Source organism: Dromiciops gliroides, chromosome 2, assembly GCF_019393635.1.
Source record: "Dromiciops gliroides isolate mDroGli1 chromosome 2, mDroGli1.pri, whole genome shotgun sequence".
Lineage (NCBI taxonomy): Eukaryota > Metazoa > Chordata > Mammalia > Microbiotheria > Microbiotheriidae > Dromiciops > Dromiciops gliroides.
This window is the reverse complement of record NC_057862.1, coordinates 114,214,380-114,239,548: the sequence shown is the minus strand read 5'-3', so window position 1 is coordinate 114,239,548 and position 25,169 is coordinate 114,214,380. Positions and strand designations below refer to the sequence as shown.

The 25,169-nt window shown below is 40.0% G+C and overlaps 1 protein-coding gene across 1 annotated transcript; it reads left to right on the top strand.

Moving 5' to 3' along the window:
• Window positions 1–113: 113 nt before the first annotated feature.
• Window positions 114–25,169, top strand: BNC1 (basonuclin 1). Its single transcript, XM_043980430.1, has 7 exons — window positions 114–253; window positions 14,590–14,671; window positions 15,206–15,214; window positions 15,526–15,625; window positions 16,052–16,287; window positions 17,424–19,339; window positions 24,485–25,169. Exons 1-7 carry the CDS (start codon window positions 114–116, stop codon window positions 25,167–25,169), a joined length of 3,168 nt encoding a protein of 1,055 aa, XP_043836365.1.

Sequence of the window (25,169 nt, the reverse complement as noted above, 5' to 3'; positions counted from 1 at the left end):
CCGGAGAAAGTGTAATGGGCCTCAGGTCAGCTGCATTGATTTAATGCATTACTCAGGCTGCCCGAGCAGGGGGAGAATCTTCTTAGACCGCATTAGAAGTGCCTCGAGCCTCTATGACTCCTTTTGATCAAATTTCTGTGAATGATGAGTGTCATGCCCTCTTCAAGCCAGCTGTGAGAGGGACTACTCCGGGACTCCTGGGGCATGCTGGAACACACCACACCGGGCACAGAGATGAGAGCTTGCTACAAAGGTGAGAGAGGCAGACACAACTTCGTACTGGAGAACACCAAGGGGGAGGATCTTATTTCATTCCCGTCTGCGGGCTGAGTGTACATCAGACCTTGAGGTGCTCGGATTCAGACGAGAGTAAAGGGGAGGGTGATGGTCCTGCCTTCTTTTACTTGTACAGACAGGAGTGTTTCCAGTACTTCTTGTAAGAGCTCACCGAGGAATGGGAAATTCTTTTAAAGCTCAGGAAACATAAGCAGCAACATCATGGCCGAGGTAAGAAAAGTTCCCATTTTTAGACACTGGAATGCCTGACTGCAGTGGACAACTTTTTTTTCCCCTCGTTTTGGGGAGTGTGTGTGTGTGTGTGTGTGTGTGTGTGTGTGTGTGTGTGTGTGTGTGTGTTGTAGCTGGTTTGTGGAGGCGGCCTTCTGAGAGTAGGGTTGTCTGTTGGGGCTTTAATGGGTCTTAATGCTGCATGTTGAGGCATTTGATGAGTTAATTTTCAAAAGAGTTGCCATACCTGAGCTGCTGGGCTGTGTGCTCCCTAGCTGTCTGCAAGGGGGGGGTTTGGGGGGTGGCCCTGAAATTTTAGCTTAGATATAAATACCAGTTGGGTAATTGTTTTTAGACTGAAGTGGTCGGGGCTCTGAAAACCCAGAGAACCTGATAATGTCTAATTGTATGAGTCTGGGATACACATTAATCACAATAAAAATCTTTGATTTGTGACCTAAATGTATTTCAAGGCCAAGTGCTTTAAGAAAATACATTAGAATTATTGTGATGTATAAATACACTGGGGGAGACCAGAAAGCTATACAGCTTCTCTCTGGAGTTCTTTGGGAATGAAAGTCTAAGTGTTCAGCAATTGAAGCCCCACGTCTGCCTTTTAGACACATTTCATTGCTGACTCTCTCTGTCTCTCAAAAACTAAAGCCAGTAATACTTCTTCCCCCCTAAACGAGGTAGGCATCTCCTTGGCATTGTTTGTTTCCATGGAGTGTTTTTCTTTGAAGTAATTAAGCAGCTAAATAGCTGACATTTCAGACAGACTATTTTTTCTGGCTAGATTTGGTTGTCTGTGGAAAACTAAACACGGCCTCAAATGTAAACTGAAATCCATTATCATTTTGCGAGGCAGATTTCTACAGAAAGCAGAGTGGCAATTACTGTCTTTACCCCCACACACACACACACCCCAACCATGTACCCAACATTTCCCAAATTTTTTCTGTAACACAGAGGGTAGGAAGGAGAGCTATGACTGATGGAAAAGTTTCTGGGAAAACATAAAATTACTTTCCATCTGGATTGTCAGGTTTCAGAACAATTTGTAAAAGTCTGGATTGTATTTCTGAAAAATCTTCTTGGAGTCAGTTAAAACTGAGAGTTATATAGAGTTTTTAAATCTTTCAAAATGAAAGCGTGATAAAACGGTCATTTGTCACTTTAAAAAAGAAACCCACAGATCTGGGATTTAAAGGAAAGTAGCTTAATAAATTGGCCAGACAGTGGCATTACATGTTATACTGTATTCATTGGGTTGTGAGAGAGCTACTCAAGTCTGTAGTAAGTCTTCCCTCCCACCCCCTTTTAAAATCATATAATTGCTTGGCTTCTCGAACCTGGGGAGCTGATTGTTTGTCTTATCTTTGGATGAGCTGACTGTTCTATGTTGCAAAACCTGGAGGCAGGCTGAGTTTCTTAGTGTTCCTTCAGTCTGCAAAAGGAGTCAGCTTCATTAGTCTCACGATGGCACATCCCATGCATGGCTGGTGTTGCCACTTCCTTCCAGCTAGTCCTGGAGCATGATCTGGGCTGCCTTGGTTTGGATAAGCTTGTAAGGATTTGTCAGCCAGATGTGACAAGATTGTCAAGAGGCAAGTAAAGGAGGAGATCTGATATTAATCAGTGCATAGCTCGGAGCCAAACTTTCTCAAATGCTGTGTAGTAACATGTTCTTCTCATTTAGTGCCTCTCTTTGTGGCTCTGGAGCTGCCACTGGTCTAAGTTTGACGGTTAAATGGGATGCCAACTAACAGCCTTTAATTGTATGAATAAAATTCTACTGGGGAGGGGGGAGGGGGAATCACACTTTATATTTTTTTTAATGTTTCCTTCAAATTTTATAGTTATATTCACTAGAGTCCTTAGAGGATGAGAACACTTAAATAAGGCCAGCCTCTGAGAATATCTCTCTCCAACTCATGGTCACAACTAGCTCTCCTATTAGTATGCTTAGGAGTCCTAAGGAGAAGGGGTCCACTGGTTTTCTGGGAAACCCTTTTGGAGGTGGGTTGCAAAAGCGACAGTTTTGAGTCACTTGTGTGTACATTTGTGTGTAAGTGTGTTTAATGTGAGAATTATACTGCCATTTGTTGGATACAGGAGGTCTATAGATTTTTGTATATTTAGCCACAGTTAAAATTTTTAATTATTCTATGAGTTGAAGCATATAGTGCAAGAGATTGATATTTTTTCAATTTTTCTAGTGTACTGTGCAACACCCCCCCCCAAACAAATGTTAGGTTTTACTGTTTTAAGGTATCATTAGATTTTTGCATAATTTTTCTGGAAGAGTTTTAGTTCAAGGGTATGTGAACGAGCATAGAAAAAGAAGACAGACTCTGATGTTTAAGGTGAAAGGGATCTTAAAGAGACACTTGGGATAAAAACAAAAACCAGAATTGGTGGGAATTAGCCAAAAGAGTATCTAAGCATTACAATGTACCTGGCAGAAACCTTATTTTAAATGTTAAAATAACTTGTGTGTTCCTAGGATGTGCAAATCACTTAAATGTTATAAGATGTCAATGGATTCAAGAGTATAAATTTTAAAGTAAAGAAAAGAAAAATTACAATTAGTTTTTTTTTTTACTATGAAAGACTTTGGGTTTTAAAAGTTAGGTTCTCTGAAAAGAAAATCACAATTAGTTTCTTAATAATTACAAAGGATTATGATCATCATAACCTTTATCATTTAGTGTTAAAAGACTGTAATAAGTTTGATTTCACCAATAAAAGTGAATAATTCATGTAGACTGCTGCAACATAAAAGGATATTATTGCTTCATCCAAAAAAGTTAAATGATCCAAATTATTAAACATGTAGACAAGAAAATGTACAGTAGCACACGTACAGTTCGTAATGCGATTGTCATGTAATTGTGACGAGGCATCATCCTTTAAGTAATTTGTACTATCATCTGGAAACATTTAGTATATTTAAACTGATAAGAATTCAGGGACTATGCTGCTTTTTAAACCTTGAACAGAAAGCTGGTAGCTTGAAATGACTAATTGGTGCTCAATAGATAGCAATGCCTGATCTGTTAGTTTGGGTCATAATCTACTTCAGAAATGGCTTTCCTTGTACATTTGGAGAAGTTCTGCAACATAATGACTTGCAGATAAGCTCCCCAAAATGTTCCTCTCTCTCTGAAGTAGTAGTAGACACATTCCAGTCCTGAATGTGTTTCAGTACGGTGAGGATTGGCAGCTTGTTATTAAGGTCGGGTCCGAGCTGAATAGCCAGGCAGTTGTAAAACGTCCAGTGAAAGGAAGGATGATGTCTTCCTGATTTCTTACTTTGAGGTGCAAGAAGTCATAACCCTGCGATCTAGTAGAGTATATAACTGAGCCTCAAAACATGCCTGTAATTTAGAAACGTGTGGGATTAAATATACATGATAGAATGAGCTCACAACATACAGTTTGACAGTAAAATTGAACTGCAGTATAGAGTATTTGCTGACATTTTTAAAAAAAAGGAGCAGTTGTCTATGGCCTTAATAATTATTTTGACAGTGCTCATTAACAGAAGTTGCCCTGAGGGGCCCTGTAGGGTAAATGACTTGAAAGAAGAATGGTGGTGGTAGTGATTTGTTGTTGTTGTTTTTAATCTCCCCCCACTCCCCAAAGTGAACATTTTCATTTAGAGATGGCTTTTATAATTAGCCTCCTTCTTTAGAAAAGTCATCCTTTTTTTTTTTTAAACACCCTGAATTTTCCTGTCTCCTTGAGGTCCAGAACTCCCCTCTTTTCAGGGCCGCTGGTCACTGTTTAGGGAAAAGATTCTTTCTTTCTTTCTTTTTTTTAATTGGGGAATTTTACAAATTCTCCATGGCAGATATCTTGGGTTTTTCTGTCTTGGATTTTTTTTTGAGAGATTATTTAAGAGTTTAAAAGAACTAACTGGCAGGCCACTTGGAGGTAGTACTTTGAAAGTTTTTACGAATGGAGATTGACTTGAAGGCAGTATTTCCCATTACTCTCTTAATCTTTGAAGCTTTCCTAATTCAAGTTTTTCTAATTCTGAAGATTCTTGGAGTTAGAGTGTGGTGGTACTTCTTCAACCCAATATACACTCCGACTTTAGCCAAAACAAGAAAGTCTTTAAAACAACAGCAACAACAAAAAGGAAGACTTAGACCCTTTTAGTGTCCATTTTCTGACCTCCCCAAACACTTCACAGTTAGAGCCAAACAAGTTGCTGCACCATTCAGGTTCACACATGGACCTGAATTATTGTAAACTGTGCTAACGTCCCCTCAGGGTGGAAATAGTCTTGTTCAATCAATGTGGGGCACAACAGAAATGAAGAAAGAAAACTGTGTCCACAGACGATAGAGAAAACCCTGTCAAAACAACACCATGTGGAAAACAGTTGTCACATGTATGTTCTGGCTCAACTAGACCTAACAATAGGTATGTGGTGTGTTGTTTTTTTTTTTAAAGAGGACTGTTATAGTTACTCTAATTCTTTATCCCATGTGGATAGTTTTTGCTGTCCTGCTGTGTAAGAAAATAAGCATCTGAATGATTTTCCTGCTTCATATGAACAGCCAACTCCCCCACCCCACCCCCATATTTCAGAAACATTTCCCCGATGCTTTCAGAGATGCTTGTCTAATTCCAGAGAACTGGAGGCCCCTGCCTTGTCGCTTCCATTTTTCATTGAAGGATAAATTCTTACCCTGGTGCTTTTGACATCTCGTGATATACATACTGGTTTCCTTAGGTGCATGTACAGTTTGTTTGGAATGGCATTCCTCATTCAATTATGCCTTGAACTTCAGTGGCATCCTGGGAATTAAACTGAAACTGAGCTTATAGAGAATTAACACGGGATGGCACAGTTCATGAGTTTGGTTTTGGTTTCCTTTTTAATTGGCAGTAGGTTGTTTTTGGATCTTCCTCAGCAAAGTTCGGATCCCTATTCAAATGTTTTTAGATCTGCTAAATGCCTACCCAACTGGGTGATGGACATTTGGCTTACAATTGAAGACATCTCGAAATACAAGAGTTGAACCTTAATTCTGTCTTCCAAGCTGAGTAAAATTTAAAATACTAATCCCAAAGTGCAGTTAGTTTCTGCCCACTGACTTTTCTAAGGGTGTCTGAAGATTTCTAGTGTAGACTCCTAATTTTAATATCAAATGGAAGACTTTGGTGAAAATGTTTTTAATACTACGTAAGTGTGTCTTGAAAAGGAATGGGAATGTCTAGTTTTGTTTTTCTTTATTTTAAATGCTCCGTATGTAAAATGTTTTCTTTATATTTCTTTTTCCTTTTTTGTCATTGAAGTGATCGGTTTAGAAAATAAAAAGTCATGAATGTGATGTGTTTGGGGGGAAACGTTTATACTTGTATTTATAGAGAGATCAAAAGAACAAGGATTTACTAGTCACCTGACTTTGGACTAGACAGCTATTGAACAATAACCTACTTTCTCCAAGATTCACTCTATTACCTGCAACTTTCAGATTCTCATCTCCTACAATATACTGTCCTATGCTGGTGGTGCCACCATCCTCTACAGTAATCCAGGATAGAATCTCCAATTAATTGTTGACTCTACCCTTACCCATTTCCCCCTCTTCCCTTCTCTGCATACTTCTTTACCATTTATTCTGTTACTTTCCAGGGTTTTTTGGGTGTTTTTTTAACATCTTATATCAAGCCATGCCTGGTGCTACCATCCTATTATAGGCCATCATCACTTCACATCTTGATTATTACTGTCTAATTAGTTATCTTGTCTCCTAGCTCTGCCTCACTTGTGCTTCTTAAAAGTGGATTAGATCCAGTCACTTCCCTGATTTAAAAAAAAGTTCATGTTTTCCTATTACTAACAGGTTTAAATCCAAACTTTTCATTCAGGCATTTATCAGGTCCCACAGTGCCTAACCAAGACTTTATAAGATGAAGCTGTCTATCCCAGTCAAGCCAGTCAGTCATCTTAACATTCCCTTCATCCATGTCATACTAATTCTCACTAATGTGCCTTTCCCTGTGTTGTGCCCTCCTGCACTATTTTTTATAATTTAACTACATTTTATTTTATTTCTAGATCTGCCTTCTTTCTCTCCCACCCCTAGTTAAGAAAGCAAGAAAATAAAATCCCCTGTTAAAACAAGTGTAGTGAAACAAAAATTCTACCCTTGGCCATGCCAAAAAAAATAGGTCTTAATCTCTGCAATATCTTTTTCATTAATCCTTCCATGAACTCTAACCATAATGCCATTAGAATTTGTTGTTGGGACATCTAAGGTATGTTCTGTTATTGCCTTATTTTTTCACGTTACACACATATTTCTGGTTTCTATGGCAAAGTTGTATCTCAAGGGGAGTGACTGTGTTTTATGCTTCCTTTGTAGCCTCTGTATATTAGGTGCTTGAAAATACTTTTAAGAATGAATGAATATTTTAAAAAGAAAAATATGAAAAGTTAAAACTGTGATAGTCAACTCTTATGTAAGGAGAATGCAGTCTATTAATATTTTGAAATATATCTTTGGATACCTTGCACAAATGATCTAACCTCTCTGGGGGTAAATTGGTAAAATCGAGGGGATCGGATTGGATCGATGAATCAACAGTCATTTATTACCTATCATCCCTGTGCTAGGTGCTGAGAACATAAAGAAAATCATTGAAAATGTCTTTGCTTTAAAGATGAGCTTTTAAAGCCAAACAGGGAAGTTGATATTTGATCCTGGGTGCAATAGGGAGCCACTAGAGTTTATTAAGTAGGGGAGTGGTACTAACATTGTCACTTTGGTGCTGGAGGAAGTCAGTTTGTAGGATGAATTGGAGAAGAGTTGAGGCAAGAGAGATCAATTAGGAGGCTATTGCAGTAGTATAGCCAAGAGGCAGTTAGGACCTGAAACAGTGGATTCAAGAGATGTCCAGAAATAGATATGTGACGATTGAGAATAATAATTGAGAAGGCAAAAGTGGAAGCCTAATTAAAAAGATGAGGTTCTCAAAAGAAATAGGGGTGAGCATGGAGGAGTGGGAAGAGATGAGTTCTGTTTTGGACACATTGAATTTGGGATGTCTGTGAGTTAACTAACCAGTTCAAAAGGTTCAATAAAGCAGTTAATGACACAGTTCTGGAGGAAGATTTGGACTGAATGTTTAGACCTTAGAGCCATCTGCATAGAGATGATAATTAAAGCCACAGAAGTTGATGAGATCACCAGAGCAGAGAAGGAAAAGAAGGTGTAGGAAAGAGACTTGGACTCCTCCAGGTGTGTGCTGGAACTGGCTTTTGAAGTGCTAATCATTCAAGTTTTCTTGTATTTACACTTTAGGAATGGACAAACTACAAATCAGGACTTGATTTATCGTTTTGTTGATTATTTAGATTTGAGAAAGTGATGGGGAAAATGTTAATAATACAGATGAAACTTAAAAGTTTATGTCCAGGGGCAGCTAGGTGGCACAGTGGGTAGAGCATCGGCCCTGGAGTCAGGAGTACCTGAGTTCAAATCCAGCCTCAGACACTTAACACTTACTAGCTGTGTGACCCTGGGCAAGTCACTTAACCCCAGTTGCCTCACTAAAAAAAAAAAGTTTATGTCCAGTGTACATTTGGGGAGTGGCATGGGGTGAGAGCCAGTTGTTAAACATTTAATGCAGATGAAACTTAGAAGTATATCCTGTCTACATTTGGGGGAGTGGAGGTGAGAGCCAGTTGTTAAACACTGAATGCAGCTTAAATGTAAAGGTGTATGTCCTGTGTACATTTGGGGGTGGGGCAGGGTGAGAGCAGGTTATTAAACATTTACTGCCACACTCCTAGGCTGCTCCCCACAGTTAGGGGGCATGATTTTGGATAATGATCCAAAAATGGAAACTGAGAAGATGTGGTCAGGAAAGGTAAGAGGAGAAAGGAACATCACAAAAGCCTCAAGAAGACATATTATCCAGGAAGAGAGGGGTAGTCAGCAATGTCAGATGCTGCAGAGAGAGGTCAAGTAGGATAAGTTCTGGGGCAAAAAAGACAACAAAACATCAGATGTGGCAATAAAGAGGTAATTTTCGAGAAAACCATTCAGATCCCTTCCTGCTCTCCTGTTACCCAGCAGACTTCCAGGTTCATGTGATAACCACAATAACAACAACAACAAAATGCTCCATTTTATTATTTCAGTCCAGGACTGGTGACTTGGGGACTAGCATTTGTGTTAAAAGCCTACTTGTCTGTCTTTCAAGGCCCAGCTCAAACATCACCTCCTTCTGGAAGGTTTCAGGGTCTCCTTTCCCCCTGTCTTGCCTCTTTTCAAGCCAGGTGATTTTTCTGTCTCCTCTGAGTAGCCCTAATATTTCCCTCTTCGGGCTCTGGACATAGTCTACCTTGTACTTTAATTAAACGTGTGTGTGTGTGTGTGTGTGTGTGTGTGTGTGTGTGTGTGTGTGTGTTGTGTAATCACCTAACTTAATTGTAAGCTGCTGGAGGGGTGGGATAGTGTCTTATTCATCTTTTATTAAGCCCCTCCAGGGTGGAATACAGACTTTCCACATGGTTGCTAGATAAATATTTATTTAATAAATGAATGGATGTTTTGTTTCTTAATGGTTTGGTGGTGGTTTGTTGTTTTTTTTTTTTTCTCCTCCTAGTAGTTCTATTGGTGGTGAGAGGAGCTGAACTGACAGTGCTAGAAAAAACTGAAATACTGGTTTATTTATCAAACTAAGAATAATAGCAACTGCATCCTGGTAATTGCACTCTGAAACTCTCTATGTATATTACCTCATTATTTCTTCTAAACATGTAGGTGGCAGATATTATTCCCATTTTATAGATGAGGGATCTGAGGCATAAGAGCTGTTAATTAACTGGCTTAAGGTTATGTGGCAAATCAGTAATAGAACTCTGGGGTTAGAATCTTTAGTCCAGCATCTAGCCCCTGAGAAGCAGATGGGATTCAGCCTTCCTCTCCACTGCCTTGAGTCATCTATGGTGCTCTTGAATCTTTTTTATTGTGATATCATCCTGGTTACATATGCTAGGGATCCTAGTGGCTTAAATGAGTGGTTTTACTTCTTGAACACAATCCAGATCTTGTTCCAGAGCTAAATAGAAGTACAATCTCAAAGATCCCTTCTCCAAAGACGCATATCCTGACTGGATAGCTACAAGTGTGCATGCAGTCCATGCAAACTCATTCATGTAGCTTGAAAAATAACTTAAGGTACATGTCCTTCTGACAGTGGATGCAGCTGATGCATCTTCACTGATGGACAGCCCAAACATTCCTGTCAGGCAAAGTCCAGTCAGTATCTTTACTTAGCTCTTTAGTGACCAAAAGATGCTTCCTGTTCTCTCATGGACAAAAACTGGATCACTGTAGATATCAGAATTTTTAACACTGGTTTAAAGCATATCAGAATGACTGATACCGATTCTGGAAACTGCCAGTTTAAGAAGAAGAGTGACAAAAAAGCAGGGGGGTGATGATGATGACGACGATACGATAACTTTTGATTGGTCCAGAATACTCTAAACATCTGCTTTTATAGGTTTTGCTTTTGGGTTTTTTTGGTGGGGCAGTGAGGGTTAAGTGACTTGCCCAGGGTCACACAGTTAATAAGTGTCAAGTGTCTGAGGCCGAATTTGAACTCAGGTCCTCCTGAATCCAGGGCTGGTGCTTTATCCACTGTGCTACCTAGCTGCCCCCTGCTTTATGTTTTTTGTTGTTGTTGTTGTTGTTGTTGTTGTTGTTGGATTTTTTTTGTTTTTTGGTTTGTTTTTTTTTTTAGTGAGGCAACTGGGGTTAAGTGACTTGCCCAGGGTCACACAGCTAGTAAGTGTTGTGTCTGAGGCTGGATTTGAACTCAGGTCCTCCTGACTCCAGGGCCGGTGCTCTATCCACTGAGCCACCTAGCTGCCCCACTGCTTTATGTTTTTAGAGAATAGAACACATATTAAGATGCTGAGTGAAAGAACTTAACTTTTTAAAGTTTTCTATTTTAATTTCCACTTGCACCTCTAGTCCTTTAATTAGAATTTTGAAATTTTATTTGACTTTAGACATTTTAGTTTTACTTTAGAGCATAACACTAATGTTCTTCGATGTGGCAGGATTCTGTGACTCTCTTGCTTGTTGAAAAAACATTCCGAAATTAGAAGCTTTCTTAGCCACTATAATTAGCATTCTTTTTTATTAATGATTCAGATGAGATTATTTCCCTAGATGCTTAATTAGCATCATTACCTTGTGTTAAAGTGGGTTAAGTTAGAACTGATCTGAGTGTAGTTTATAAAACACAGTTTTGGAGATTAGAGTTGTTGGTGAATTTCTTGGAAATCCTGAATCAGAATTGAAAGCTCCTAAAATAAAGTGACCAGGTGGTTACATGTTATTCAAGACAGAAAGTCCCATTCATAAAGGAAAGTAGAATTAATCTCAATCTCTCTCTGTCTCTGTCTCTCTGTCTCTCTCTCTCTCTCTCTCTCTCTCTCTCTCTCTCACACACACACACACACACACACACACACACACACACACACACACACGGATCTTGGGGCAGGTAGGTGGCACAGTGAATAGAGCATTGGGCTGGAAGTTAGGAAGATTCCTCTTCCTGAGTTCAAATCCAGCCTCAGACACTTACTAGCCGTGTAACCCTGGGCAAGTCACTTAACACTGTTTGCCTCAGTTTCCTCATCTGTATAAAATGAGCTGGAGAAGGAAATGGCAAACTGCTTCAGTATCTCTGCCAAGAAAACTCCATATGAAGTTTTCCCATATGGAATCATGAAGCATTGGATAGGACTGAAAACAAGTCGACAAAAACAATACATGAATCTCTTGGGCTGGGGTGAATAGAAACTGCTATTTGTCAATAGAAGTCACACTGTTCTGGAATAGAACTCTCACTGTCTGTGGGACAGTTAATCAGATAATAAGCATCATTAAGTACCTACCAGATGGGTGTTGGGCACTACACTAGGTGCTGGGGTTCACACACAAAGAATGAAACAATCTTGCTTTCAAGAACAATGCGAATAAAGGATGAGGTGTGCACCCTGAAGAAAAACCTAGTCACATCCTCTTTTCTGAATCTGTGTGTCTGTTCTTGGTCTAATCAGAATACCCGAGTTATGCTCCTGGCTCCTCCCCTCGCTAGCCAGTTGATCTTGACCTTAACCTTTCTGAGACAAAATCTGACCTTTAAAATCTTTACCAGACACACAGATGAACATCATAAGAGCCTAGATTTGAGGCTGGTAAGGATCTTAGGAGGTCATAGTCCTCTCTTTTTAGAAATGAAGAAACTGAGCCTCAAGATGTATGACTTCCCTAGTGTGTTATGAAGCATGATCTTAATAGGATTTGAATCCAGATTTTCCTGGCTTTAAAGTACAACTTTCTATCTCCTACCTTTTAAGTGAGAAATGTACCAGAAAGTAAATTGTAATGGGTGATATGGATGTCGGGGATTATTGTTATTGTTCGTATTAACGTGACTGATAATTTTCCCCAGGTTGCAAATAACTGAAATATGCATTAACCAACTATAATTCAGATACCTTGTTTTAAGAATAAATTATATTCAGAGGGAAATGGATGCAAGAGGAAAAGGAAATGTTGAATCCTTAATTTTTGTGGTCCTTTTGAGAGAAAAGAAATGTGGAACAAAGAGACCCCAGACACGTTAACTTATTAAATATAAGCTGGGAACGACCTAGTCCTCTTAGTGTTATACTAACAGAGCATAAGGTCTGGCAGGTTCTCAAGAACTGAAAAAAGACCGAGTATAGACCCAGACCACAGCCTTCTCATTTGAGAACCAGTTTGACTGGGTTCAGAAAGCCTTGTGACCCAATGAATATTTGGGTCCTAACAACCCGTGAGGACAGTCTGCTAAATTGTATAGGGGACACAATCTATTTTGGTGAGGGGGGGGGGTACCAATTCTGATGAAATCCCAGAGCCTTGCTGCTGAAGCAAGTTGTGAAATATTCCTGCTGTTTATAAATGGCTACCGGACACTAGGTGCTGTTCAGAATGGCCGAAGGGCATGATTTCTGATTCTCCAGCAGCTTACATCGAAATCTTTTTTTTTTTTTTTTCATGGAAGTCTGAACTGTTGGAACATCCATCAGATGTATAAGGATGTCAACTAATTGAACTGTAGTTCTGTTTTGACGTTTTGTTAGGTAAAGGCGATCGTTGCTCATTATTTTTTAACCTTTGATTTAAATGTATGACTTTCTGCTCTTTGAGTGTTTCCATAACAAGGTTAAAATAGATCTGTTACAGGAGCAAAAAGTGATTAATACCACCCCACATGTTCACGGGCTCTCTTTTACAAGGAGCCAAAGCTTTTTTTGTTTGTTTTCACCAGTTTTATCATTTGAGGAGGATGTCTTTGAGGGATTATGCAGAAATACTCCAGTCAGCTGCATACCCAGTTACTGCTTGTTCCAGTCCTTCAGATGAAAACCGTTGTCTGCCCAGTTCCTACCATCTTTGTATCTCCAGGCATGCTAATATGTCATCCCCTTTCAGAATAAATCCTGGAAATGAGCGGGGCCTTAGAGATGTGAAATTCTAAAGTGAAGGAGTCACTAATTATCACTGTTGAGGCGCCCCAATATATACTCTAAGGGCAGGTTTCCCAATGCCCTGTAACGGATTCCTTTGTTCCTTTATGTTCGGAGGATCCCAAAACACTTTTGAAATAAGCCCATATCCCCATATTTCTGGAGGGAAGAACCAAAGCCCCAAAAGGTAAGGTAGTCATTCTGTGAACCAGTACCACAAATTAAACCAATGGTTTTGTATTCGTGTACTTTAATCCTATCCCTGACCCAAACAGAATGCAGTTCTCCCATACCTGATACCTTGTTCTTGGGTCCAAACAGACCATGTACTGCTTTTACCTCTCCTGATGATAGCGTTTCCTATCTGACAGTCAGGTCTCATCTGAGGACTTTTGCTATTTAATAATTCATTTCATTCTTTAGACCTTTATCCCTCACTGGAGGATTGGAGATAAAGGGAAGGTCTGAGAAATTCAGCTAAACTTAAATATTTCCAAAACTTTGTCAGCGAGAATTCTGCCCACTTTGAACTCATGCCTATCTTTTACATGTTTGTGTATGGAAAATGCACTGTGGATCATGTATTGGAAAGAACACTGAACAGGCAGCTATTGGGCTGTCTGCTGCTCCCAGCTCAGCCATTAGTTCTGAATGTATTACCTTGGTCAAATCACTTTGCTTCTCTTTATAAAACAAGGGGGTTGGATGATATGATCCCCAAAAGTATCTATCTTAAGCACTCTTTTACCCTTACAGAGCTCCCAGCCCCCTGCATGGCAATGTACCAGATGTGTAGCAAATGACCATCATTCAGATCTCAGCACCACACTACCTATATGGCCTTGGGCAAATCACTTAACCTTTCTAAGCCTCGCTTTCCTCATCTATAGAGTGGGAATAATAAGACTTAAGCTGTTACCCACAAGACAGTAGAGTTTATTGCCTTTAGTAATCTGTTTTGTAGTTCATAAGACTTATTAGATTGAATTTATAAGCTCCAAATTCCTCACATAGAGAATTGTTACAGAATCACACTGGGTCATGTCTGGGGTCATCCTGCCCCAAATTCCTTTTCCTCTTGAGTAAAGATATTGTACCTCCCCTCCATGGAGTTAACTTAAGAGATAAGGTCCATACCCCCAAACTTCCCTAGGTTCCCTTAATAGATCTCCCCTTCTTGAAGCAATTTGTATTCAGCCTTTGCCACCTCTTTGAGTAATGAGTTCCATATGTTTACTACCCGCTGTTTAAGTAGTATTTCCTTTTGTTTGTTCTAAAACTACCTCTCTTAAAGCTTCAAGGGGTACATGTTCCCTAGCTCTAATATTCTGGGATGTGGCGAACAAGTCTGGGCTTTACCCTATCAATACCCTTCACGATTTTATAGGCTTTGATCATATTTCCTGACCCCCTTCTTCCTACCTTTGCCTTTCTAGACTAAAAGAGACTAATTTTTTTTTGTCTGCCCTCACACAAAAATCTCTATTCCCTTGATCTTTTTCATTACCCTTCAGCTCCACGATAAGAAGTGTTCACAACAACCAGACTTGCTTGGAACACAAGGAGCTCCAGGACAAGAATTCTCAGGAGTGCCCTGTAAGGAGAGTTAGGTTTACAGGTGAGGGGGTGTGAAACTGAACAGGTAGATTGAGGCAAATGATGTAGTTTACTCCCCCCAAAGTGAGCATCCCTTTTGTAATTAAACTGAGGCGATGAATCTCCTTTTGAATTTCCATTGCAAATGTCACAGTGAAACTTTACCATAAACTACAGAGACTTGCCTGCCAAACAGCTTCCTTTCTTTCTCCAACTAGATGATTGGGAATCATGTAATCCCACCTCTCTGCTCAAATGCATTAGCCCTTAAAAGCAACACAATTCTAATCCTTCATCCATTTTGGTCCAAATGGAGCATCTATAACACTTAATCTGAAGACTTTACTCTTCGGGTTCTAAGTTGTGTATAAACCTAGCATATCTGTTTCCTTTCTCTCTCTCTCTCTCTCTCTCTCTCTCTCTCTCTCTCTCTCTCTCTCTCTCTCTCTCTCTCTCTCTCTCTCTCTCTCTCTCTCTCTCTCGGCAATGAGGGTTAAGTGACTTGCCCAGGGCCACACAGCTGGTAAGTGTCAAGTGTCTGAGGCAGGATTTGAACTCAGGTCCTCCTGAATCCAGGGCCAGTGCTCTTATCTACTACACCACCTAGCTGCCCCTGCATATCTATTTCTAATAAAGAAATCTATTTCTATTCCGATCAAATGTATGAGCTGTTTCTTTGGGTGCAGAGAATATTCATTTGACACATTAATGGCTTCAGGCACCAAATTAACTGTTTATCTTCCTATGCTAAAATTGATTTCGTTCTTTCTGCTTGGACTTTTAAAAAAGAAAACAAAACAACCTGCTATTCTCATCCCAAATGTCACTTTTCTGCTGTGCTTGTTACTTTGCAGGCTATTGGATGCACTCTGAACTGTAGTTGTCAAGGTTTCAAACCAGGAAAGATACACCACCGTCAGTGTGAACAGTGCAGACATGGATGGGTGGCACATGGTAAAAAAAAAAAAAAAATTTAAACAACAACTATTTGTGTAACTTTTTGCTTATGTTGTATGGTCAGTAGCTAGTTACTTAGTTTGGGGGATTATTTCTGTCCCTTTTTTATTCCCTTCCCTTCCTGTATGTGGCAGCTTGACTACTCATGAACTTCAATAGCTGAATGAGGAAAATAAGGGAGAAAAGAATCTGAGACCTGTCCATTTCACTTCTTATATAATAGTTCCTGTTTTGTTATGGTGGTTTTTTTTAAGTTTGGGGAAAAAAACAGAAGTCGTTGGGTTAATCAAAATTATAAAACTATTAATAGCTTTTCTTCATCTTGGTTGGTATAAACAATTGAGGTGGGACTATAGTTTAAATGACTGCATGTATGAACTGAGATCACCTCTTTAAAATGCTTTTTTTCTGTCTGGTTTTCAGCACTAAGCAAATTGAGAATCCCAAATGTGTACCCAACTAGCCAAGTGGAGATAGTCCAGTCCAATGTGGTTTTTGATATCAGCAGTCTCATGCTCTACGGGACCCAAGCTATTCCCATTCGCCTTAAAATTCTTTTAGATCGGCTTTTCAGTGTCCTGAAACAAGAGGAGGTAATCCAGATTCTTCATGCCTTGGACTGGACTCTGCAGGATTATATTCGTGGATATGTGCTCCAGGTACTGTAGAATTGACAGCCCAGACTAAGAAATGTTGGGGAAGGTATTGCATGGAATGCCGCCTGTGTGTGGTTTCAGTGTAACTAGGAAATTTAACATAATTTTGATAGTGCTCTAAAATACTTAGAATTTTATCTGGGTGTGGCCTACATTTGCCAAACTAACAAATCGCCCCAAATTAACCTGTATGGACATAAAAAAAAAAAGAAAAGAAAAGTATGTGCTCACACAGACTAGGCCCTGCAACTGGCTGGAAATTACCTTTTATGTAAAGTAGTATTATGATCTTACATTATGACATGGATCAATATTTAATGATCTTGATAATCTTGCTTTTTAGTGTTAGGATTAAAAATATGGAATCAATTACCTTGAACCTCTATCACATGAAAAATTTATGATGTTACATTCCTTATCATCTTAGAAACTCTTACATGCACTGTGAAAAATCTCAGTAGGCCATCAAATACATGTTCTGTGATAAAATATTTATTATAGTTATTGGGAAAACTTAGGCATAGCTAGAGTTGGAAAGAACTCCAACACTCTAGTGTAATTACAGCTTTGCTTTGTGAACACCAGCAGCAGATCAATACAGGTTCATTTGTTTTCTGATGTTAGTTGCTTGGAAGATTATTAAGCTTTCAGTGAAATAATACTTGAGTTATATATCTAGGCTGATTGCTCTATCTTTTCTCCTTGGTCTTAGATGCTGCTGTTTGTTCAGACTGTACATATTTTAATTCTGGTGATGAAATTATACAAGAGTTTCTGATAAGTAATTATGCTATGGGTCATGACAGCTGAGTAGTTTATCACTGGGTTGGAACAAAGGAAAACAAGGATACATGAGTTATCTTGAGTTAGAATTGGGCGTTGCCATTAAATAGCTATGGTGAATCCAGGGAATTATTTTTTTCGGGGTGGGGGGCGTCAATGAGGGTTAAATGACTTGCCCAGGGTCACACAGCTAATGTGTCAAGTGCCTGAGTCCTGGATTTGAACTCAGGTCCTCCTGAATCCAGGGCCAGTGCTTTATCCATTGCGCCACCTAGCTACCTGCCAGGGAATAATTTCTTTAAAAAAAAAAAAAAAGTTGATTAATATTTTTTTTTTCAACTTAATCTTGTATTCAGGATGCATCAGGAAAGGTTTTGGATCACTGGAGTATCATGACGAGTGAAGAAGAATTGGCCACCCTGCAGCAGTTTCTTCGTTTTGGAGAGACCAAGTCCATTGTAGAGCTCATGGCGATTCAGGAGAAAGAAGGACAGTCTATTATCGTACCATCTACAACAACTAATTTGGATATTAGGGCCTTTATAGAAAGTTGCAACCAGAGAAGTCCTAGCCTTTCTGTTCCAGTGGACAAGGTGAACCCTGGAAACCTCCATCATTTTGAAAACCTCATCAATAATATGGCTTTCATGCTGCCTTTTCAGTTTTTCAGCCCAGTGCCTCCCCCCTTGATAGGTTCACCACCGGAGAGACATGTGATTGAGCAAGGTCAAGAAAGAAGTAATGACAGTAAACATGACAGCCAGATACCCTTTCCTGAAAATGGCTTCTTAACTCCCAATTCTGCTTCATTTCAAGTCGAAAATGAGCAGTGTATAAACTGTCCAGATGTCCTACCCAAAAGTGAAGATGATGCTCATTTCAGTGATTCCAGTTCACACCACCCAGTAGCCAAGCTTGAAATGACCCAGCTGTCCCCAGAGCCCAAATGGAAAACCACTGAAAGAAACAGTATTGGACCAAAGAAAGGCCGGGTTTTCTGCACTGCATGTGAAAAGACCTTTTATGATAAAGGGACTCTGAAAATCCACTATAATGCTGTCCACCTGAAGATCAAGCACAAATGCACAATTGAAGGATGCAATATGGTATTCAGTTCCTTGAGGAGCCGGAACCGACACAGTGCAAACCCAAACCCACGGCTTCATATGCCCATGAACAGGAACAACCGAGATAAAGATCTGAGAAACAGTTTGAACATGACTATCCCTGAGGAGAGCAAAAGAACAGGCTTTCCTGTGACATCACCAGACAGCAGGCCCATCCCCAGTTATGTCGGTCCATATGCTGACTCCAAAGTACAGTCATCATTTCCCAGTATTGGGCAAAATGGTGTGCTTTTTCCTAACTTAAAGACAGTTCAGCCAGTTCTTCCTTTCTACCGCAATCCAGTCACACCAGCTGAACTTGCTAACACCCCAGGAACACTTCCCTCTCTGCCTCTGGTGTCCTCCTCCATACCTGAACAGCTGGCTTCCAATGAATTGCCATTTGATGCTCTTCCCAAGAAAAAATCTCGGAAATCGAGCATGCCTATCAAAATAGAGAAGGAAGCAGTGGAAATTGCCAATGAAAACAGTGATGCCCTCAGTTCAGATGAAGAGATGCCCTTGCAGGTTGTCAGTGATGGAGAGTTAGAGACGTGTGAGCTCAGGGTGGAAAAACAGGTTGTTGACCAAGCAGAGCAGCACCCACACTCGGCCAACTTATGGAAGTCTCTTTCTGAGGGAGGGAGGCCTCCCAAACCAGAATCGGTGATTGAGACCAAACACTTAAAAAAAGTATCCGAGCAGGATTTGAACAACTCGGAGAAAGAGACTGAACAAAACCCAGTGTTAGCCATTGTGCCCAGGGAAGCTGCATTCAGTGATCCCAAACAACACACCAATGTCTTAATACCAGTGATTGAGCCTCTGCCAATGTATGCAAAAGAACAATCCAAACACCAGCTTCCCAATTCTGACTGCGTGGAATTACAGCACCACTTACTGACTGGGGGATTTTTAAATGCTTTGTCCAACAGGGGGATGGCTCTTCCTTGTTTTGAGGATCATAGAGAGAGAGATCAGGTCGGTCAGCACGTGCTAGGAAGACAAAAGGAAGAAACTCGCTTTCATTGCGATATCTGTAAGAAGACCTTTAAAAACACTTACAGTGTGAAAATTCATTTCAAAAATGTACACGCCAAAGAAATGCATAGCTGTACAATTGAGGGCTGCAGTGCAACCTTCCCTTCCCGCAGAAGCCGAGACAGGTAAGAAGTCATTTGAAATTTAACACCTTGAGGAAAGGAGCCAGGGAACTTATTATCTATGGGTCATTCAAATACCCTTTATAAAGTATTATTGCTGAGTCACTTCAGCAAATATTTTATAAATATCTGCTTTACGTGAAGGGACCATGGGGGAGGAGATACAATGTGCAACGGAAAAGAAGCTTTCCCAACCCTTGCCCATAAGAAACTTACCCTCTAGTGTGTGAACCAAAATAATAATAATAATAATAATGTACAGAGTGGAATATGAAAATGCAATATGACAGGTGTCCTGTGAAATTTAGAAAGGGAGAGGTTACTTAGAGCTAGGGGAAGGGGCTCATACAGTGAGTGCCATTTAAGCTAAGTCTTGAAGGAAAGGATTTTTCATTTATGGAAACTTTTATTTTCTTCTAATTGATCAGGTATTGGGGTGGGGGGAGGGCAATGAGGATTAAGTGACTTGCCCAGGGTCGCACCAGCAGTAAGTGTCAAGTATCTGAGGCCAGATTTGAACTCGGGTCCTCCTGAATCCAGGGCCGGTGCTTTATCCACTGTGCCACCTAGCTACCCCATCAGGTATTTTTTAAAGCAAGAATAATTTTAATTGCTAAAGACTAAAACGTGAGAATAATAGAGAGTAAATGTTGAGGGCTGACTTCTTTTTTTTTTTAAGTTACAGTTTGTGGTTTGATAATTGGAAGAAGGGAAACCTATAGGTGATTGGGTTTGGGGTTTTGTTTTTTGTTTTTGATACACAAACCTATCAGCTTCCTTACTTATAAAATTCAGAGGCTGTGGTATAATATACTGTTGTATGTAAATGACATGGCTATTCACGAAAAAAAAAAATATATATATATATATATATATATATATATATATATATATACTGTTGTAGTTAGTACAATGTTATCTGTAAGATCTCATCTCGGTCTGATATCCTGCGACTCTGAATTTGAATGTAACCAACCTTTTACTAAGCAGTATAACAGACCATATCCAACCAATCCAATAGGGTCTCATGTCCTGAGTTATAATCTTGTTTTTGTTTTCAGTAAAATTGAGTTACTTGACAGGTTCCCAACCCTATCACAAATTCTGAAACATTGTCCCCAAGAGAGCTCAGAGAAGATCAGAAGTTTTATGAAATACATGAAAAATAATAACTATATTTCTTCTTTCTGATCATTATGCCTTCTTGTAGCTTATCCATTAATTCCACAAACATTTACTGTGCACCTCTAAGTACTATGGGAAATACAAAAGTGTACTTTGTTCTTTTTGTCTTTGATACTGGTCCCTGCCTCCAAGTAGATTATAATCTAGTCAGAGAGAGAGGTGTGTAAAGATAACTCTAAAGCAAGACATATTATAGTAAATGCCACAAGAGAAAGTGTTATAGGTGCTGAGAGAAGAAAGATCACATCAGACTGGGAAGATTAGGGAAAGCTGATTGAAGGAATGGTACATTTGATCAGTGGCTCAAAGAATGACTAGTAATTTTATAAAGGGCATTCCAAATGGAAAGATTAGCATGGCAGGGGCGGGGGAGGCAAGAAAATGGGAAGTGTGTGCTAGTTTGACTTGAAACAATGGGACACATGAAGTAAAGAAGGGGAAGGCCGGAAAAGTTGGGGCCAGAATCTGGCAGACCTTGGTCACAAACATGTCAGTTTCCTTATTTATTTCCAGATACTTCTTTTAATTTGAGTTTCAAAAAGCTTTCTATTTTTATTTATTTATTTATTTTTGGTGAGGCAGTTGGGGTTAAGTGACTTGCCTAGGGTCACACAGCTAGTAAGTGTTAAGTGTCTGAGGTCGGATTTGAACTCAGGTCCTCCTGAATCCAGGGCAGGTGCTTTTATCCACTGCACCACCTAGCTGCCCCTCAAAAAGCTTTCTAAAGGAAGAAATTAGGAGAGAAAAAAAGTTCAAGTCCTGAAGCTATATCACAAAGAAAGTCTTAACTAGAGCACATGAGAATATATTATTACTAATAAAACCTATGCTTTATTCAAGTATCTGTGATTTCATAAGCATGACTGCCCCTACTGTAGACTGTAGACTATAGTAATGAATTTCTGTAGCTGAAAAAAATTTATAACAGAATCTCAGATTTGAAATGGACCTTGGAGATCCTCTAGGCCAGTCCACATTAAAACAGGCCTTTCCTCTATGACAAACCCAACTTGAGGTTTGAGGGATAACCTCCTCCCTGCCAACCCAGCCCTTCCATTTTTAGATAGTAGGAGCAAATGTGTATTCATGAATGAGCTGTGGTGTAAGAGCAAAGAAAATACACAGCGGCGGTAGGGAGAAAATGAGAGAGGATTCATTGGGTTATAAAAAAAAAAAGATCTTTTGAATGTCTATTGATATGTGCTATGGGGGCCACAAAGAGCAGTAAGAGATAGTCTTGATGAGATTAAACTCCACGTTACATATCATTTTTTATTCTTTTGTACAATATCTGCTAAATTGTCGTTTTTTTCAAAAGTCTTCAATTTTTTTTTTTAATTCTATGTGTTTGATGTGTTCACACTTTGGCCTTATAAAAATAAGCAGGCCCCCCTTTTGGAGGCAGGGTATATTTTGAAAGTTCTTTTATAACATGGTTATAACCCAGCAGCAGTATATGGGGCACTAGACTTGGAGTCAGGAAGATCCGAGTTTGAATTCTGCCTCAGACAGCTCCTAGCCATGTAAACCTGGGCAAATCACACAGCTGTGATTCTGGACAAGTTACAGAGGAGGAAAATGGAGATAAAAATAGCACTTCCCAGGGTTGTTGTGAGGATCAAATGAGATAAAATTTATAAAGCACTTTATATACTATTTATATTTACTATATAAATGCTGTTATTAATAGTTGTGAAATGTGTGGGGTGGAAAGAGCAGTGATTTGGAGTCAGAGGACCCAGGTCAATATTCCAGCATTGTCACCTACTCATCTTGGGCAAATCAACTTTTGTCATCTATAAAACAAGGTGGCTGGACGGGGTGGCCACTAAGGGTTCATCCGACTTTGATTACATGAATTTGGGGTACGTTCTCTTTAGTGGGGGTTAGATCCCAAGGTTGGTCCTACAAAACCTGTAATCCTCTTGATGATGATAAGAACAACAATGGTCGTTTTTTATGATGCTGAACAGTTTGTAGCAAGCTTTCTTTAGGTATGTCGTCTCATCTAATCCTCATGCCTCTGTGAGGTGACCTGCTACAGCTAGAATTATGGCAAGAAACCAGCCCTGAGAGAGAAGGGATCCCAGGATCCCCCAGCTAGGAAGTATCTGAAGTAGAATTAGAACCCAGGTCTTCCCGACTGCTTCAGGTTCAGTGCTTCTGTCACACAGTTAGAATCAGTCCCACTATGGGTTAAATACACTTTCATGGCCTAGCCCAGTAACCCAGTTACCATCTACAGCATTATTTCTGTGGGGAAATGAAATCCACAGGGATTGCAAAGGGGGGGAATGCAGTGACACCCCAATCACAGGACTGTTACCCTCAGCCCGTGGAAAACGATTTAATGACAAAAAGGATAAAGATGCATTTAAATGTAGCCCTTTGGGGTTTTCAAAGTGAGCCTCTGTTGAGTCTTTGAAGTCTGTCCTATTTTTTTTTTGAAGGACACTAGGTTAAGTGACTTGCCCAGGGTCACAGAGCTAAAACCTGTTTATACACACACACACACACACACACACACACACACACATTTTTTGGTGGGGGCAATGGGGGTTAAGTGACTCGCCCAGGGTTACTCAGTAAGTGTCTAAGGCCAGATTTGAACTCGGGTCCTCCTGAATCCAAGGCCGGTACTTTATCCACTGTACCATCTAGCTGCCCTAGGATCTGTCCTCTTTTTAACCCCACTATATACCTATGATGAATCTGAGTCTGTGAAGGTTGTTTGCCCAAGGTGAACAGAGGTAGTGTATGGGATGAGATTTAAACCCCTGTCTTCCCTCACTCTACCTCTATTGTTCTCTTTCCTATACCACACAGTAGTTTCTTCATATGTAAAATGCAGTTGTTATATTAGATTATCAAAAGCTTTTCCCATCTTTAAAGCTTGGAATCCTTCTTTGCTTCTGCAGTTTCAGTAGCCTCTGTGCTTGGACCACAGGCTCTGGAATCAAGGGACCCATGTTCTGAACCCACCTGGGTGATCTTGGGCAAAGTCACTTAATATCCCTAGCCCTGAATTCCTGATCTTTAAAATGAGGGGGATAGACCAGAGTTGCTCTAGGATCCTGAAAGGGAAAAGGAATTTCTCTTCCAGCCTACCTCTAATTTTCTACCTATTTCCCCTTTTTCTTTGGGCTAAGGGAACATTTTTGGGTCGCTGGGGAAAAGTCAGCATAGGTCTAGCATTAGTATGTACAAAATATCTGGAAGTCAAGGAAACATGGTGACTAACAATATTTTGGGGTCACTGGGGGAAAGGGCAGCATTGGTATAACATTAATATGTGCAAGGTTTTCAGAAGTCAAATGGTCATACCATAAGTACCTATATTTAAATTCTCTAGGTAGGTGCTTTTTAGGTAGTTGTGTTTTACTTGCTATCTTGCTGAGCAGCTTTTATGTCGTCTCATCTTCATGTAAGATTACTGTACATTTTTGCAATGAAATATGTTTCCTCTTTCAACTTGGAAATTGGTTGGAAAAAATTAGAGTCATTTTCATTTTCTTGTGTGGTCATAGAAAGAAACAACATTTATGGGTAAATGGAAGATTGAACTTTTTGGAATTCTGTAGCATTAATTTTATTTCTGGACCCTGTGAAATGTGATGCAATAATAGGACCTGCAGTAGGGTAAGCTTCACAGTATCTCATAGGCTACCATTGCATGAAATCTTACAACTGGAAGGGGATCTTCTGGGCTAGCCCTGTTAGATGAGGAGCCCAGAGCCCCAAAGAAGAACAATGGGTCAGTTAACAGGCCTAGGTTTTTATCATGTGCCCATCACAGTACAGTCTAGTCCAGTCTGCCAGAGGCTGGTGTTCTTCCCTGAGAGCTTCTTCACCCACAGCCTCCAGGTTTTCCCCTAAATTGTGTCTTCATTAATGATATTGATTATTAAAGGCTTTAAAAACCCACAGTTTTTTGATTGCTAATCTTCTTTTTTGTTATTTTAGACACAGTTCAAACCTAAATCTTCATCAGAAAGTTATCACCAAAGATACCCTGGAAAGCAGTGACAACCCTTTGGGTGCAACTTACCTTTTGAAAGATGTGGCTAAGGAGGTTTATCAGGATGCAGCTTTCAAACAGCACACTCCCCAGACTTCTGTCATCTTCAAGGGAACCAACCGGACTGGGAGTGTCGTCTACCCACTCACCAAAATCCGAGAATCATGTTTAGAGAGCTACAGCTGTGGTCCTACTAGTGAGGGCACTGTCCTCGATTTAAGCACTACCTCCAGCATGAAGTCTGAGAGCAGCACCCCTTCTTCCTGGGACTCCGATGGAGGTAGCGAAGAGGGCAATGTAGCTCTGGAAGATAGCGATGAAAGCTGTGAAGGACCAAGCCTGATCCCCAGTGAAGATGGCTACCCAATTTGCACCCTCATGGAAAAGGCCAGTCACAACTTTTCAAACCTTCCCTCTGGTTTGCCAATAACTTGTCACCTCTGCCAAAAGATGTACAGTAATAAAGGAACCTTCAGGGCCCACTACAAAACTGTGCACCTTCGCCAACTTCACAAGTGTAAAGTACCAGGTTGCAACACCATGTTTTCATCAGTCCGCAGTCGAAATAGGCATAGCCAGAATCCCAACTTGCACAAAAGTCTAACCACATCTCCAAATAATCTCCAGTAA

What these genes read in the sequence shown, in the direction of transcription:
- BNC1 (XM_043980430.1), top strand. Translation starts at nt 114, where the DNA reads ATGACTCCTTTTGATCAAATTTCTGTGAATGATGAGTGTCATGCCCTC. An exon ending in TTCGTGGATATGTGCTCCAG is followed by an intron (nt 16,288 to 17,423) that starts GTACTGTAGAAT and finishes TCTTGTATTCAG; the next exon opens with GATGCATCAGGAAAGGTTTT. An exon ending in TCCCGCAGAAGCCGAGACAG is followed by an intron (nt 19,340 to 24,484) that starts GTAAGAAGTCAT and finishes TTGTTATTTTAG; the next exon opens with ACACAGTTCAAACCTAAATC.